We start from the raw sequence: 13,295 nt of genomic DNA, 5'->3' as shown, positions 1-13,295 counted from the left end.
GATTTTGCATAGCAAGATGTGTTGTCATCTACGTGTAGAAATTAACACACAAACCTTTTGGATAATCTGGTATAAAATCGAAGAGACATGCACACACACCACAATCTAGAATTCTATCGGCTGATGCAAAGACTACTCAACAAGCAAAAAACAATGTCCAAGGATCCAAACCAACACATATGGTTGTCATATGGCGTTGATTTAAATTTTCAAATGTAACTTGAAAAAAAAAGAAGAGTCTTTTTTTCTGCAACATTTACTATAACAGAATGCCTAAGCAGCAGCATCTAGAAGTATACTGGGTTTAAGTAAATAGATAGATGGATAGATAGATCAACTTTATTAATTCCTCTGGGATTCTCCTCCGTATAGATACCTAATGGGATCAAGCTTTTTTAAATATATAAATTCTTTATTTTACAGAGAGGGAGGACTTTCAAATCATATTTGATTTATTATCATACTTCTTTTATAGTTCATATTTTAAAGCAGCTATGGGTAGTTTTGGGTACCTTAATATTTTTGTACTAAAATAATTTGTGAGGACACATCAGCTAAAACTAGTTTTATGAGAATGACTCATATACTGTGATTTGAGTTGTTTTGTGTGATTTTTATTTTCACTGTAAAAGTTCTTGGGGATGGTGCTACATATCGCACTGGTTGTGGTGGGGGGCAGAGGGGGGAATAAGAGTACAAAAACAAAGTTAAAGTTATGGTATTAACAAAGCCGTCATAACGCATATCATTCATCATTTCATTATCCACAATCTGATTCATTACCTCATCGGTATCCATCCTTCATTCATCAATGGAAGTCTGGAAACAGAAAATTCTTCCAACTGATGCAACTGGGACATAGCAATTTTTGCGATGTTTAGCGAGTGCTCATGGTAAATGTGGTCTCCCGTCGGACTTAACACTACCACTTTAGTCCAGTGGTGTCGCTCGACTAAAAATTGCATAGAGCTGCTTAAATTAACTGTGCAAAATTAAATTATATTTTTTCGTTAACAATTTTCAAGCAAATATTTATGGTGTTTGTTTATTTTGGTATTGCAATCGGCTACTCGATGGTAAGACTATCGATAGCATGAATATCCCAATCTTTCATTTCCTATAGTGTATTGATGTGCGGGGGACCTGGGCCGGTGCCTGGCCATTGCTCCCCCGGGCTCATGCGGTGGCACTCAACCCGGCTACTGGCCGTGTCCGCAGGGTATTGTGGGGGGTTCCGCCGCCGCTGCTGTGGTGGGTCCCCATCTCCTTGACTCGGTCCCCTGCTATGGACTTGGTGGCGGCCTGACGGTCTGGGGGTCCTCCGTCGCCCGGCCTGGCCCCGGGGCCCTATCCCCTGACTGGTTCTTCTGGCTGCCCCTCTGCCCCGGTGCCTGCGCCTGGTGCCTCCCCCTCTCTGCTTCCTCGGTCGTCCTCGCCTGTGCTCGCCCTCTCGCGCCCCCGGTGGTGGTCCGCCTTCTCGCTGGTGTTTGGGGTCGGCTCTGGTGGTAATCTCGCCTGCCGGGTCCTGGTCTCCCGCGGGTTCCTGCCGCGGCTTGGGCCCCTGTGTCTGGGCCCCCCCCCTCTCCCCTCTATATATCTTCACCCGTCACCGGAGTCTATATACCTGTGTATTGTCTACATTTGTCCCAAACCCACACCTTTTTATCTCTCTCCCGGAGCCCCAGGGATCCACCTCCAGAGCTGCTGCTGATCCAGGGATCCACCTCCAGAGCTGTTGCTGATCCAGGGATCCACCTCCAGAGCTGCTGCTGATCCAGGATCTTCACCACGTCATCAGATCCCGAGTTCTCTCCAGCACCCCCATGGACCCTCCTACACTCTCCTCTTTTCTCTCACTATATCCTCCCTCACTCCTCTCCTTATCCATCTGTCTACCCCCCATCCTTCCTCCCAGCCGGTCAAAGCGGCAGGCCGTCAACAATGAGTCGGGTTCCGCTCGAGGTTTCTGCCTTCTAAAAGGAAGTTTTTCCTCGCCATTGCTCACTGTACAGTGTTTTGTTTCTTGCTCTTTGTTGAATTGCTGGGATCTATTTTTCCTTAATCAACTGTAGTCTTATTTCAACTGTATAGTGTCTTGAGATAACTTTGTTACGATAAGACACTTTAAATAAAATTGAATTGAATTGAATTGAATTGATATTTAACAGCACTATATAAATTTACGATTAACATACAAATATTTATGACTTTTGTTCAATTTTGTATTGCGATTAAACTGTTGGTTGGTAGATGGCAGCAGACATTACGTTCTCCACAGCTAAAGGAACAATGAAAAGCTTGCCAAATCCTAGTGATGACTTAGGATAAGAGGATGCAGCTTTTAAAGCTGATGTTCGGACATATTTTGGTTTCAAAACAAATCTAACAAGTAACAACTTCATCAAGAGTCATGTGGTCTTTAATTTCTGCAACAACAGAGTCAAGTACTGGACGATGTCACAATTTATCATATTGTTGCCCTTGTATCAGGATTTGTATCATATCACCAGTTTCTCGCCAATCAAAGTCCTCGTAAATATTCCCTGAGAGGGATTGTACTCATGTATTTTCTAGATTGAGAAACTTTAATTGCCAGTGTTGTAAAATAAACATAGGATTTGTTTTGAGAGTCATTGCCCTTGTCACTCCTGGGATTTGAGGATAGAAGGTAGAAAGATTGTTTATTTCCCTTGTTTCACCCAGAAAGTGCTGAGATGAGAACATGCGCATATTTGAGTCATAATGATCTCAACTGTTGTTGGTCCCAAGAGAAGCAGTTACTCCACTTGACCACCGAAGGGCAGGGGAGAGTAAGTCCAACATGCCAGTAAACATCTTGAAAGAAGGAACTCCCAAGTAAAACAAAATAAATCTTTGTTTTCGAAATACTGATGGACACATGAGACTCCTGACAGAAGCTGAAGGGTTAAAGTGTTTAGTAATTCTATTTGGCTTTGGCAGAGTTGGTCGTGCAGCAGAAGCCCTGCCTCAGCACTTCAAGCTGCCCAATAAAGCATCAGCTTCATACCACTGGGACAGTCTGACGACCACAGGCGGAGACAAACCCATGCCACTCTGTCCGGCAGCCAGACGCACAAAAACATGCACGCAGATGGAAGTTTGCTCTGTGTACATTTTCTCCTCGTCCCTCTCAACCTTATTTATTTCAGGGTAACATCCACTTACTTCACCGCTGCACTCGGGCCTCGACCCAAAACTCTTCACGAGCACAGGAAATGACAATTCTTAATTTTCACGAGACAAAGTTGTGGGCTGGACGGGCGGAGAGGGAGAAAGTGACGGGAGAGTGAGTGGGAGTTTCTAAGTGGGAACAGAGCATTTACTGTTTCAAATTACACAGAAAAGAGGAGAAGAGTTGACGGTGGGCAGAAGGCTCTGGTGGGGTGTGCGTGCGGATGCCGTGCAGATTTCCAGGTTTATGGATTCGCTGACTTTGGAAAATGTTTGTCTCACTGTTGGTCCTTCTCCTGACTAAAGCTCTGATCGCAGGTACGTTTTTTAGTCCTGTAAGAAGAAGTGTGTTTGTGTCAGTGGCTGTTGATACAAACTCAGGATTCTTTAGATGATGGTGGATCTTATGCTGCAGTTTTAAGTGACATGTTTTGTTCTCATGTTAAATATTCCCACCTGGCGACCTGTGGGAAGACATGTTGCTTCAGGACTGTTAAACACTTCCTGATGATTTCCATCCACGACAGTCCAGAACAAAAGTTGTTTGCTTGTACTTTGCTTGTTTGCATGTGCTTTTAAAAAGTATTTCACCTGGTACTTTACTTAAAATATCAATTTGTCTGGAGGTACTTTCTGGCTGACACTAAGGGTTTAAGAATATATCGAGACATTTTATACATTCTTTAATTAATATGTTATAATTAATTTTAATAATTTTTTTCTTTTCACAACACTGTTTTAATATTAAACAGCACTGAATTGATATGTACTTTCTTTAATTTTGATTTGCTAATTACAAATTATATTTTCAATCATATATATGTTTTGGCAAAGTCTGTATAAAAATGAAATATTCCCATGATTGTATATACAATTAACATACAAATATTCACAGCGTTTGTTTCATTTTTTTCACATTTTTGTGTTGCAATTAAACTTCTGGACGCTAGATGGCAGCAGTCATAACTTCCTCGGCAGTTAAAGGAAATTAATGAATTTCCGCAAGATCCCAGCAATGACTGAGAGGATACAGTGGACTCCAGCAGATGTTGGGACTTATTTGGTTTAAAAACAAATGAAAGAAGTTACACCTTTGTCGAGAGTCATGTGGTCTGTAAATTCTGCAACACCAGAGTCAAATACTTGACAATACTACAAATATATCCTTGTTCCTATAGTATCACAAAATATTGTATCGTTGCCCCTGCATCGTCATATGAATCAACAGATCCATGTCAATCCACACCCTTAATATAGAGAAATAGCAGTAAAACTGTGGTTGAAGTGACATAAGTTAGTATTGACTTCTGGGTGGGTGGGTGACCAGAAGAATAAAAGCTTGAAAGTTTTCCAACAAACATCATCTGAAACTCTTGTCTTCTCTCAACAGAGGTTTGTCAGGCTCTGAACGTGACTGTGGTTCCGGAGCCTATCGTCATGGCAACAGAGAAAGACAACCTGACCATGTCCTGCCTGGTGTCTCAGAGAAAGAGGACTAGCAGTGTTCTGATACTTCGATGGTTCTATTCCCCGCCGGCAGATGTCCCAGCCCACTCCTCTCCTCCGACGCCCTCAACGCCCGAGATCCAGGGCTCGCAGTTCCTGATCGTCAAGATGGGCATCAAGAAAATAAAGATGTACGGGAACTACACCCGGAGATTCCCGCAGACAAAGTTCCGCCTGTATGAGGAAACGGTGGGAGAAGTGTACAAGCTGCGAATACTCAACGTGGAACAGAATGATCAGGGATTCTACAGTTGTCGGGTTCAAGAGATCCGAAAGCACCGAAACACTTGGAGGGCGTCGTCGAATGGAACCAGTACGACTCAACTCATAGGTAAACCTGAAGTGTCTTCACCTCTTGTGTTTGTGTTCACACTAGTTTAGACCTCACTCTGTCATGAGAAGAAGATGAGAGGTCTGGGCATGAGAGGCAAATACAACATCTTTGTCTGCTGACCTTTGACTTAATTTTAGCACTCTGTTAATATAAGAACATTGAAAGAATACCGTGTTAGTAATTGGTTTGGGTCGACTGTATCCTCTTGTCCTCAGTCATCGCTAGGATATCATGGTTCCTTAGCCGCAAAGGATGTAATGTACGCTGCTAATTAGCAGCCAGAGGTTTATTTGAACATAAAAATTAACCAAAGCTGTGTATATTTGCGTGTTGATTGTCTAACTAACTAACTAAAATAAAATAATTATTTTATTTTATACACATTTTATTGGAATTTAAATAATAAAAGATTAAAAAAAATAAAATGTGTGATTTAAAAGCCAAAGAAAATGTTTTAATTTAATTTTGATACCATGTTGTTGAATATCAATACAGTATTGTTAAGATGAACAAAAAATTGCTATATTTAAGTGTATCTATATTTTCTTACACAAACGATAACAAGATGACTACTGAATGCCTCCCTTTGAGGGGTTCTAACTTTAAGGAGTCCTCAGGGCAGACTCAGGACACATATGAGAGACGTAGATGTCCAGCTTGACCTGGGATAACCTCAATGTTGAGGGTGACTGGACTTCTTCGCTCCAGCTACTGCCCCCACGACCTGACCTTGCATAAGTAGAAGTAGATTCTATTTGGTCCAAAAAGTCAGATACTTCAACAGATTCTCATGCGCACGGATCCCCCTTTGTCTGGAAACAAGAAACGGACAATTGTTTCATGTTTTCTCCGACTCTTTCCTGCACATGCGAGTTTTAGTAAAACCACACTATGTGGGTATTTCCATATCAAAACAATGAGCTCACACAGCCAAACCACAGCGAACAATATCAACCTGTGAGTGTGTTCAGAGTCGGAGCTGCTGAGCCAAGTGTTAAAACGGGGTAAGTCGCCGTGTCAGCAGTCTGGACTTCCTTCATGAAAAAGCCACAGGAGGGACTCGACCATTTGTGTCACTGAGCTGCTCTGGACGTGTAAAGTGTTATAGAACCATCACAACGTTCAACTGAAGTAAAAATAAAACGCTGGTTCGGGTCAAAAAGGTCTGACCTATATTCGGGGAAACCTCAGGCATCTGCGACATGTTTGACCACAAACCAGCGAGACAAGAGTGCACATGAAAAGGGCAAAGAAAGAGAAAAGTAAATTATAAGTATCTTCCATAGAAGCTTTCCGTCTGCAGAAATGGATCCACCACATGCACTGAGATCATTTTATTTTAGAGAACGCAGACGGACACATGACCCTCCTGGTCAGCCTTCTGTTAAATAAACCCATGAACCCCACTGGGAGAGCACAGATGGCTCAGGTTAGAGAAGAGACCAGGTTCATAAAAAAGTCTTTATGGGTTCTAGGCCCGGTCACATCTGTACGCCATGTACCAACATGAGATCCTCACTCTCAACACACCGGTGGATCAAACAACTCTACATGTGCTCCGCAGACTCTTAGGGACATTTACGAATTATAGGAAGTTTTGTGCACGTTGCGTGACATTTATCCCTTTATTTCTAGTCAGATCAACAAAAGCTAAAAAGGAAGGATCATTCAACAATTACAGATGTGGTCAAAATTCCAGGGGCCACATTTTATACAATGGCTGTTGTGACAGCCCATCAAGGTAAATAAAGGAGGGAAAAGTATAAATTCAAGTTTTAAAATCAAACTAACAAAGCTTAAATAAAGACTTAATAGTAGGTCATATAACCCCCTTTTTGATTCATATAAAAGCACTTTTTCCCCCAAACATTTTGAAATTAACTTCTAAATCTATTTGAGGGGCAAAATATACTCGCAAATAAGAAAAAAGCCGAGGAAAAAACAAAAACCCTTAAGTCATGTGTCAGCGTAAACTATTTTTTCTACACTGAAGCGTTACCTGTTACATGCAGTTGCGTTGTTTAACCACTAGGGAGTTCCTTCTACATTTTAATGCTTTAATTACAGCACTTTTAATTGTTATCAGAAACTAAATATTTATTCTTTTAGACCCACTTAACTAGGTACTACATCATAGCCAACATAACAGATGAATCACATAACTTAATTTACAGTTTTTTAATTCTTGTTTTACTCACTGTCCTCGAACCGATTTTATATGATGGCAATCAAAAATCTATCTAAATGTTGATAAATAGATACCACGAGTTACCGTAGTATTACTCCGCGATCACATTAGTATTACTCTGCAAGTCACAATAGTATTACTCCGAGAGTCACAATAGTATTACTCCGTGAGTATAAATAGTATTACTCCGCGAGTCACAATAGTATTACTCCGCCAGTCTCAATAGTATTACTCCGCGAGTAACAATAGTATTACTCCGCGAGTCACAATAGTATTACTCTGCAAGTCACAATAGTATTACTCCGCGAGTAACATTACTATTACTCTGCGAGTCACCATAGTATTACTCTGCATGTCACAATAGTATTACTCTGCGAGTAACAATCGTATTACTCTGTGAGTCACAATAGTATTACTCTGCAAGTCACAATAGTATTACTCCGTTAGTCACAATAGTACTACGCCTCGAGTCACCATAGTATTACTCCGCGAGTCACAATAGTATTACTCCGAAAAACACAATAGTATTACTCCGCAAGTCACAATAGTATTACTTCGCAAGTCACAATAGTATTACTCTGCAAGTCACCATAGTATTACTCCGCGAGTCACAGAGTCACAATAGTATAACTCCACGAGTCACAATAGTATTACTCTGCGAGTCACAATAGTATTACTCCGTGAGTCGCAGAGTCACAATAGTATAACTCCGCGAGTCACAATAGTATTACTCTGGGGGTCACAATAGTATTACTCTGGGGGTCTCAGTTGTACAACTCCTTGAGTCACAATAGTATTATTCCATGAGTCACATTAGTATAACTCATCCTTGCTATCAATTAAGTTTTGAGACTTTTGTTCCCGTCTGAGTCCCACATCACATGACCAAAACACACGCCTCATAAGTGTTACTTGCTGACAATAGTGAGAAATGAACAAGGATCAACGTTATAGACGTTCACATCCCTAAAAGTCATATTCAGAGACCTGTAATAGATATTAAAAAAAAATAATAATAATAATTGTTAGTACGTGATCTTTGAACTCATGACAGCCACATAACTACAGTCAAAGGTCTGACCAGCCTTCTGCTCAGATTTCTATTTGAAAACGAAAAAAGTGACGCATGAACTTGATTAAACAACTATAAAAGTAACATCATCGCTTTACTTAGGAGGGAATTTGCTAATAAATTCATTTACCTAAATATCTTCTAAAAAGCTCATTATGTGTAGTTTATGTTTGACACAACTGCTTAACAACATCTGTGGCGACAACATGGGTTTCTCCAGCAGCATCAAGGAGATCCAGGACCAAAACTAGACATATGGCCGTTGCAAAAACAAACAAAATCGTAAACGTTCAAGTCAGTAGTGAGTCAGACCCGAGAGAGTCTGGAAGAAACATCTTGACTAGATGAACGTTTACTGACCTTCACCACAAACAAGTTCTTTAGCTTCAGAAGCTTATTTCTTCATTCAGTTCACATTAACTGTCTCTATAAAAGTGTTTGACACAATTCTGCATAAAATGAAACAATGACTGAAATAAACAAGTATTATGTTTGTATTTCTATGATAGATACACAAGAAATCGACAAATTTCTGCGATTGACTTTTCTATAGAGTTTAAATCATTTGCTTCAATAAAATTGTGATTTATTTAAAACAGGCTGAGAAAAAGAAATGTAATTTGCAATAAAACTATAAATACAAAAAACCTTAAAAATAAATATTACTTACTTTATTACAATATTTTCTTTGCAATAATGTGTTTTTTTTCTTAAGCCTCATTTTGTCAATAAATATAGACTATATAGAGTTGGTTGTAAAGAATTTAAAAGCGTTTACTAAATATATATATTTTATTCTTCAAAAAAAGAACGAAACAAAAGTGTGTCTTAAATGATGAAATGATCAGTCAATTACTTTATTCTTATTACACCTTGTATTAATTTGTTCAGTGGACATTATTCCACATTACAGCTGCAGATGCTAACGGAGTTAGCTTACCTCGAGGAGTGTTTCCTTGTCATAGTCCAGAAGAGCAGTTTTCCTGAGCTTGATAAAGTCATTGTCAGGATTCCTCATGTGTCCAAGAGTTAATTTCCGGTGAAGAAATCCAAAGGTTAGAAGCGTTATGTTCGAACATCTTCTCTCTGTTAGCGTTAGCTTACCTTAGCTTAGCTTAGCACGAGCCAGACAAGCATGACAATGTTCTTCTTCGTGAGTTTCTCTTGTTGCTACTTTCTTGTTAGAATAAATCAACTTTAGCTTCAGTTTATGCTCTGAACATAAAATGTGTGTAGTTTGCAAGAAAAGGACAACAAGCTGCAGCTCAGAACAACTTCCTTTTGGAGCTTCAACTATTACTATTTAATTTATAAATTCATTCCAATTATAGACTTAGTTGTTTTTTCTCGTATTTTGACTTATGTTTTTAAAATAAATGTCATGAATGTACTTTACATTAATGAAACAAAACCTTAGTTATTGAATTATTAAACCTTTTAATACATTTAAAATACTCATTAACATTTACTTTTAACTTCTTTCTAATATAAATATATTTTTTATATATTTATTAAGTAATAAACTTTTTTTTGAATTATTATTAATTTTACTTTTGAAAGTGAAAAACATTTGACATACTTTCTAACACCGGTGCAATTATATTTTCTCAGGAGCACATTTTATACAGTGTCCGTTGTGAGGGTCTGTCAAGCAGAAATAAAGAATCATAAAATATTAAAGCAAGTAATAAAACCAAGCTGGACATGGTTAAATTATTTAGTTTTAAATAACTTTTAACTATAAATAACTTTTTTATATATATTTTTTATTTTAAACTATTATTTAAAGGCACCTTATTTCCAAATATTTATTTATATATGCTTTAATATTATAGTAATATAATAAATACTCACAAAAATTACAAAAGTCTTAAAACAAAAACCTTAAGGTTGTATATAGAGACAAATGATAATAGAAATAAATCTTAACTTGACCTCATGAGGCCCACATACATAAACACAGTCAAAGGGCCACACTTGGCTTCAAAAGTTGCTATATTTTTCCAACACTCTCTGATAGTGAGAAAGAGGGAAAACCCCAGATAAGATCCAAGAGCAGCAGTCTTCACATCCTCCTGTGATGTTTGGCCAAAACTCTGGAAACCGTCAAGACAGTTTTTTTTACTGACAAAATAAATGTTTCTAAAAGAGTCTGAAGATGTTGACCTTGTGTTTCAGTGCACTTTAACCCCGATGGTGGACGCAGTGAAGGACAGCTCCGTCTGTTAGCAGGTCAGACTTCTGCACCTCCCACTGTTGTGTGTCTATCCTGATGGTTGTTGTCTCACAGACGTCTACGCCTGTGCTGTGCTGCTCTGCTCTCTGGGCCTGGTGTCCATCTTCCTCTTCAGTCTGGTTCTCACCGGTCAGTACTTGTACCGACGACACCTGCTCAAAGGTAAAACTACTTTCTGTGGTATATGGTGACGAGGCTTCATGATACACGGTTATGAAGTATATTTCAGTGTCATCAGAATAATTAACATTTCAAATGTTCAAACTTTTAATTATTTTTAAGATTAAGATTCGTTTTTTTTTTAATTTATATTTAATTAATATAGTTTCTATATTTAAAGGGATTTTTTATATATATTTTTTCTAAATTCAATGTATTTTAATCCATTAACTTTTAAATTCAATATTTAAATGTTGGTATAATAGTGTCACCAGACAATACCAAAAAAGCTACTAAATCGTTGCCTGCACTGCATCATGTCTAAGTGTCGCATGATTGGCTGAAAATTCGATCTAGTAGCTCAGTACACTTTTGGTATTGTCTGGTGACACTATTATACCAACATTTTTATATTTAATTTAATTAATTTATAATATTTATTTTTCGAATAATTGGAATAAGAATGCAAAACTCTATGTGAAAAATTATAATTTATTAACAAATCCAACCATTCCATATAGACATTTTTTTATTTGTTCATTTAAAAAAAATGCTTTAAAAAATGAAATTAAAGTAAAATAATGTATGAAATTCAATCATTAAATATCCTGATGTCTCTGATAAACTTCCATGATCAGGTTTCATTGTGATGTAGATCAGAGGGCGCCATCTAGTGGTCTGTGATAATGATGACACTGTTTCATGAAGCCTCCTGTAGCCTCATCATTGGTAACTCGAACTCTGTGTCCTCCTCAGCCAAGTACCTGCTGGTCAAGTGTCCAGAGAGCAGGTAGGACATGAGCGTGAGTGAAGAGGTGATAAAGAGTGATGCGTGTCTTCTGTCTGCAGCTCAGGAGAGACGGTCACCAGCTTCAGCAGCTCCTCCAGCTCCTCACCCAGACCTCAGAGGAGAGACACCGAGAGACACAAGCCAGAGGTCCGGGCGGCGCTGAAGCCTCCCAGACTTCCAGAAGAGCCCCCGCCACTCGTCCCGGTCACAGGTGGGATATAAGTTTGTGGTGGAGTCTCAGTCCAGCCGTGGAGCCTTCATGACCCTGACAATCATCTCAAGAAGCAGCTTTTGTCTGACATAAAGGTTTATCAAGAGACAGAAGTGTCAGTAAAGTAGATCCATGTCATCAGAATATTAACATTTCAAAAGTTACATTTTTTTATTGAAATTTTGTTGTGGTTTTAAGCATTTAATTGTTTTCTTGAACAATTGAATTCCAGATTTTCTTTATTGCAGGTTTTTTTTTAATAATTGAAAGAAAAAAATCAAATATTTTCAAAATGAATACAACTTTTTTTTTTACACATATCTATAAACATATATATTTCTTAATTTTCATTTCATCAACACGTTTGACTTTAACATTTCAAAGATTTAACTGAATTATTTCTTTGAATAATTGAATTGAAACATTTATTTTTGAATTATTGGAATCACAATATCAATCTTTATGTGTAAACTGTGCGTCACTGATGTACTTCCATAGAAGTCTTTTATCTGTAAAACATTCCAGAAGCTCTGAGCTGTCAGTCAAACATGCGAGTCTTGATGATGAACGCCGTGAGCGCGAGGCCAGGAGCAACAAGACAATGAAACCGGACGAGATGAGAAAACATCAGGAGGAGAAATCCAAGACTTTTGTGTCCAATATCCTGCTGAGAGAAGCTGTAGAATCAACAGGTTTCATCAGCCTTATAGAAACATCTACTCTTTCAGGTCCTGCTGCTGCCAAGAGACCTCAGAAGCCCAAGAGGACGAAGAGAAGTGCAGCGGTGAGACTCTCTCTCTGCACCACCACACCTTCTAGAAGCTCATGCTGTGTCTCTGCAGGTCAAACAGGAGGAGAGTCTCACCTACGCAGAGCTGGAGCTTGTCCGACCCAGACTGGAGCCTTCGTCGTCCTCCTCCGCGACCTCTGACCCCTGCTGCACCCCCGACACCATCTACGCTCAGATCATCTTCCAGGAGAAACAGTTGTGAAGCAGCACGTGTTGATCATGTGATCTGAGTGACTATATTTATGAACACTAGTCGTTACGTTACTCGTTGTTTGTGAGCCGGACGCTCAGGACTGACTTTATTCTCTCATAACTCAGGAGACAAAACTCTACATTCTTTCTCTGTCCTGCTCTATAGTTGATGACATCACATCCTGTAAATATAAACACAATATAAATAAACAAATAAAAACCATAAACTAGTTTGACTCGTTTGAAAACTTGCCATTACCATGTGGTAGTCTGCTGCAACAGACCAGAACTTTCATTGGTCTGACTCTACCATGGGTCTCCCAGCCTTAACTTGCACCATGGAGTATTTGAATGTAGGCATTAGCTTAACGGTGTATTGAAAAAATGAAAAAATGATCAAATGTAGTTTTAAGGTTAATGCTTATTATTATTTAGTCATCTTTGAGAGGTTTGCGAAAATGTTAATAAACATTTCAGACTGTACTAATCAAACTGAGACACGCATTCATCTGCCAAGGTCTTAATTTGTCATGATTTTCGTTAAAAGTGAAAGCAAAAAAATCCTCTTTTCAAGAACTTTATCAGCTCAACATGTGTGAGAAAGAGAATCAATCGTATTGATTAG

General features: G+C 38.8%; 1 protein-coding gene across 1 annotated transcript; it reads left to right on the top strand.

Moving 5' to 3' along the window:
• The first annotated feature begins 3,181 nt into the window (after positions 1-3,181).
• On the top strand, positions 3,182-13,029 carry vstm4a (V-set and transmembrane domain containing 4a). Its single transcript, XM_087802622.1, has 8 exons — positions 3,182-3,510; positions 4,583-5,029; positions 10,471-10,524; positions 10,583-10,690; positions 11,444-11,477; positions 11,537-11,688; positions 12,417-12,472; positions 12,531-13,029. Exons 1-8 carry the CDS (start codon positions 3,462-3,464, stop codon positions 12,678-12,680), a joined length of 1,050 nt encoding a protein of 349 aa, XP_087658748.1. The 5' UTR covers positions 3,182-3,461; the 3' UTR covers positions 12,681-13,029.
• The last annotated feature ends 266 nt before the right edge of the window (positions 13,030-13,295 follow it).

The sequence above is a fragment of the Callionymus lyra genome, chromosome 11, assembly GCF_982586985.1.
Source record: "Callionymus lyra chromosome 11, fCalLyr1.hap1.1, whole genome shotgun sequence".
Lineage (NCBI taxonomy): Eukaryota > Metazoa > Chordata > Actinopteri > Syngnathiformes > Callionymidae > Callionymus > Callionymus lyra.
The sequence above is the reverse complement of the archived record's forward strand: the minus strand, read 5'-3'. Positions and strand labels throughout refer to the sequence as shown.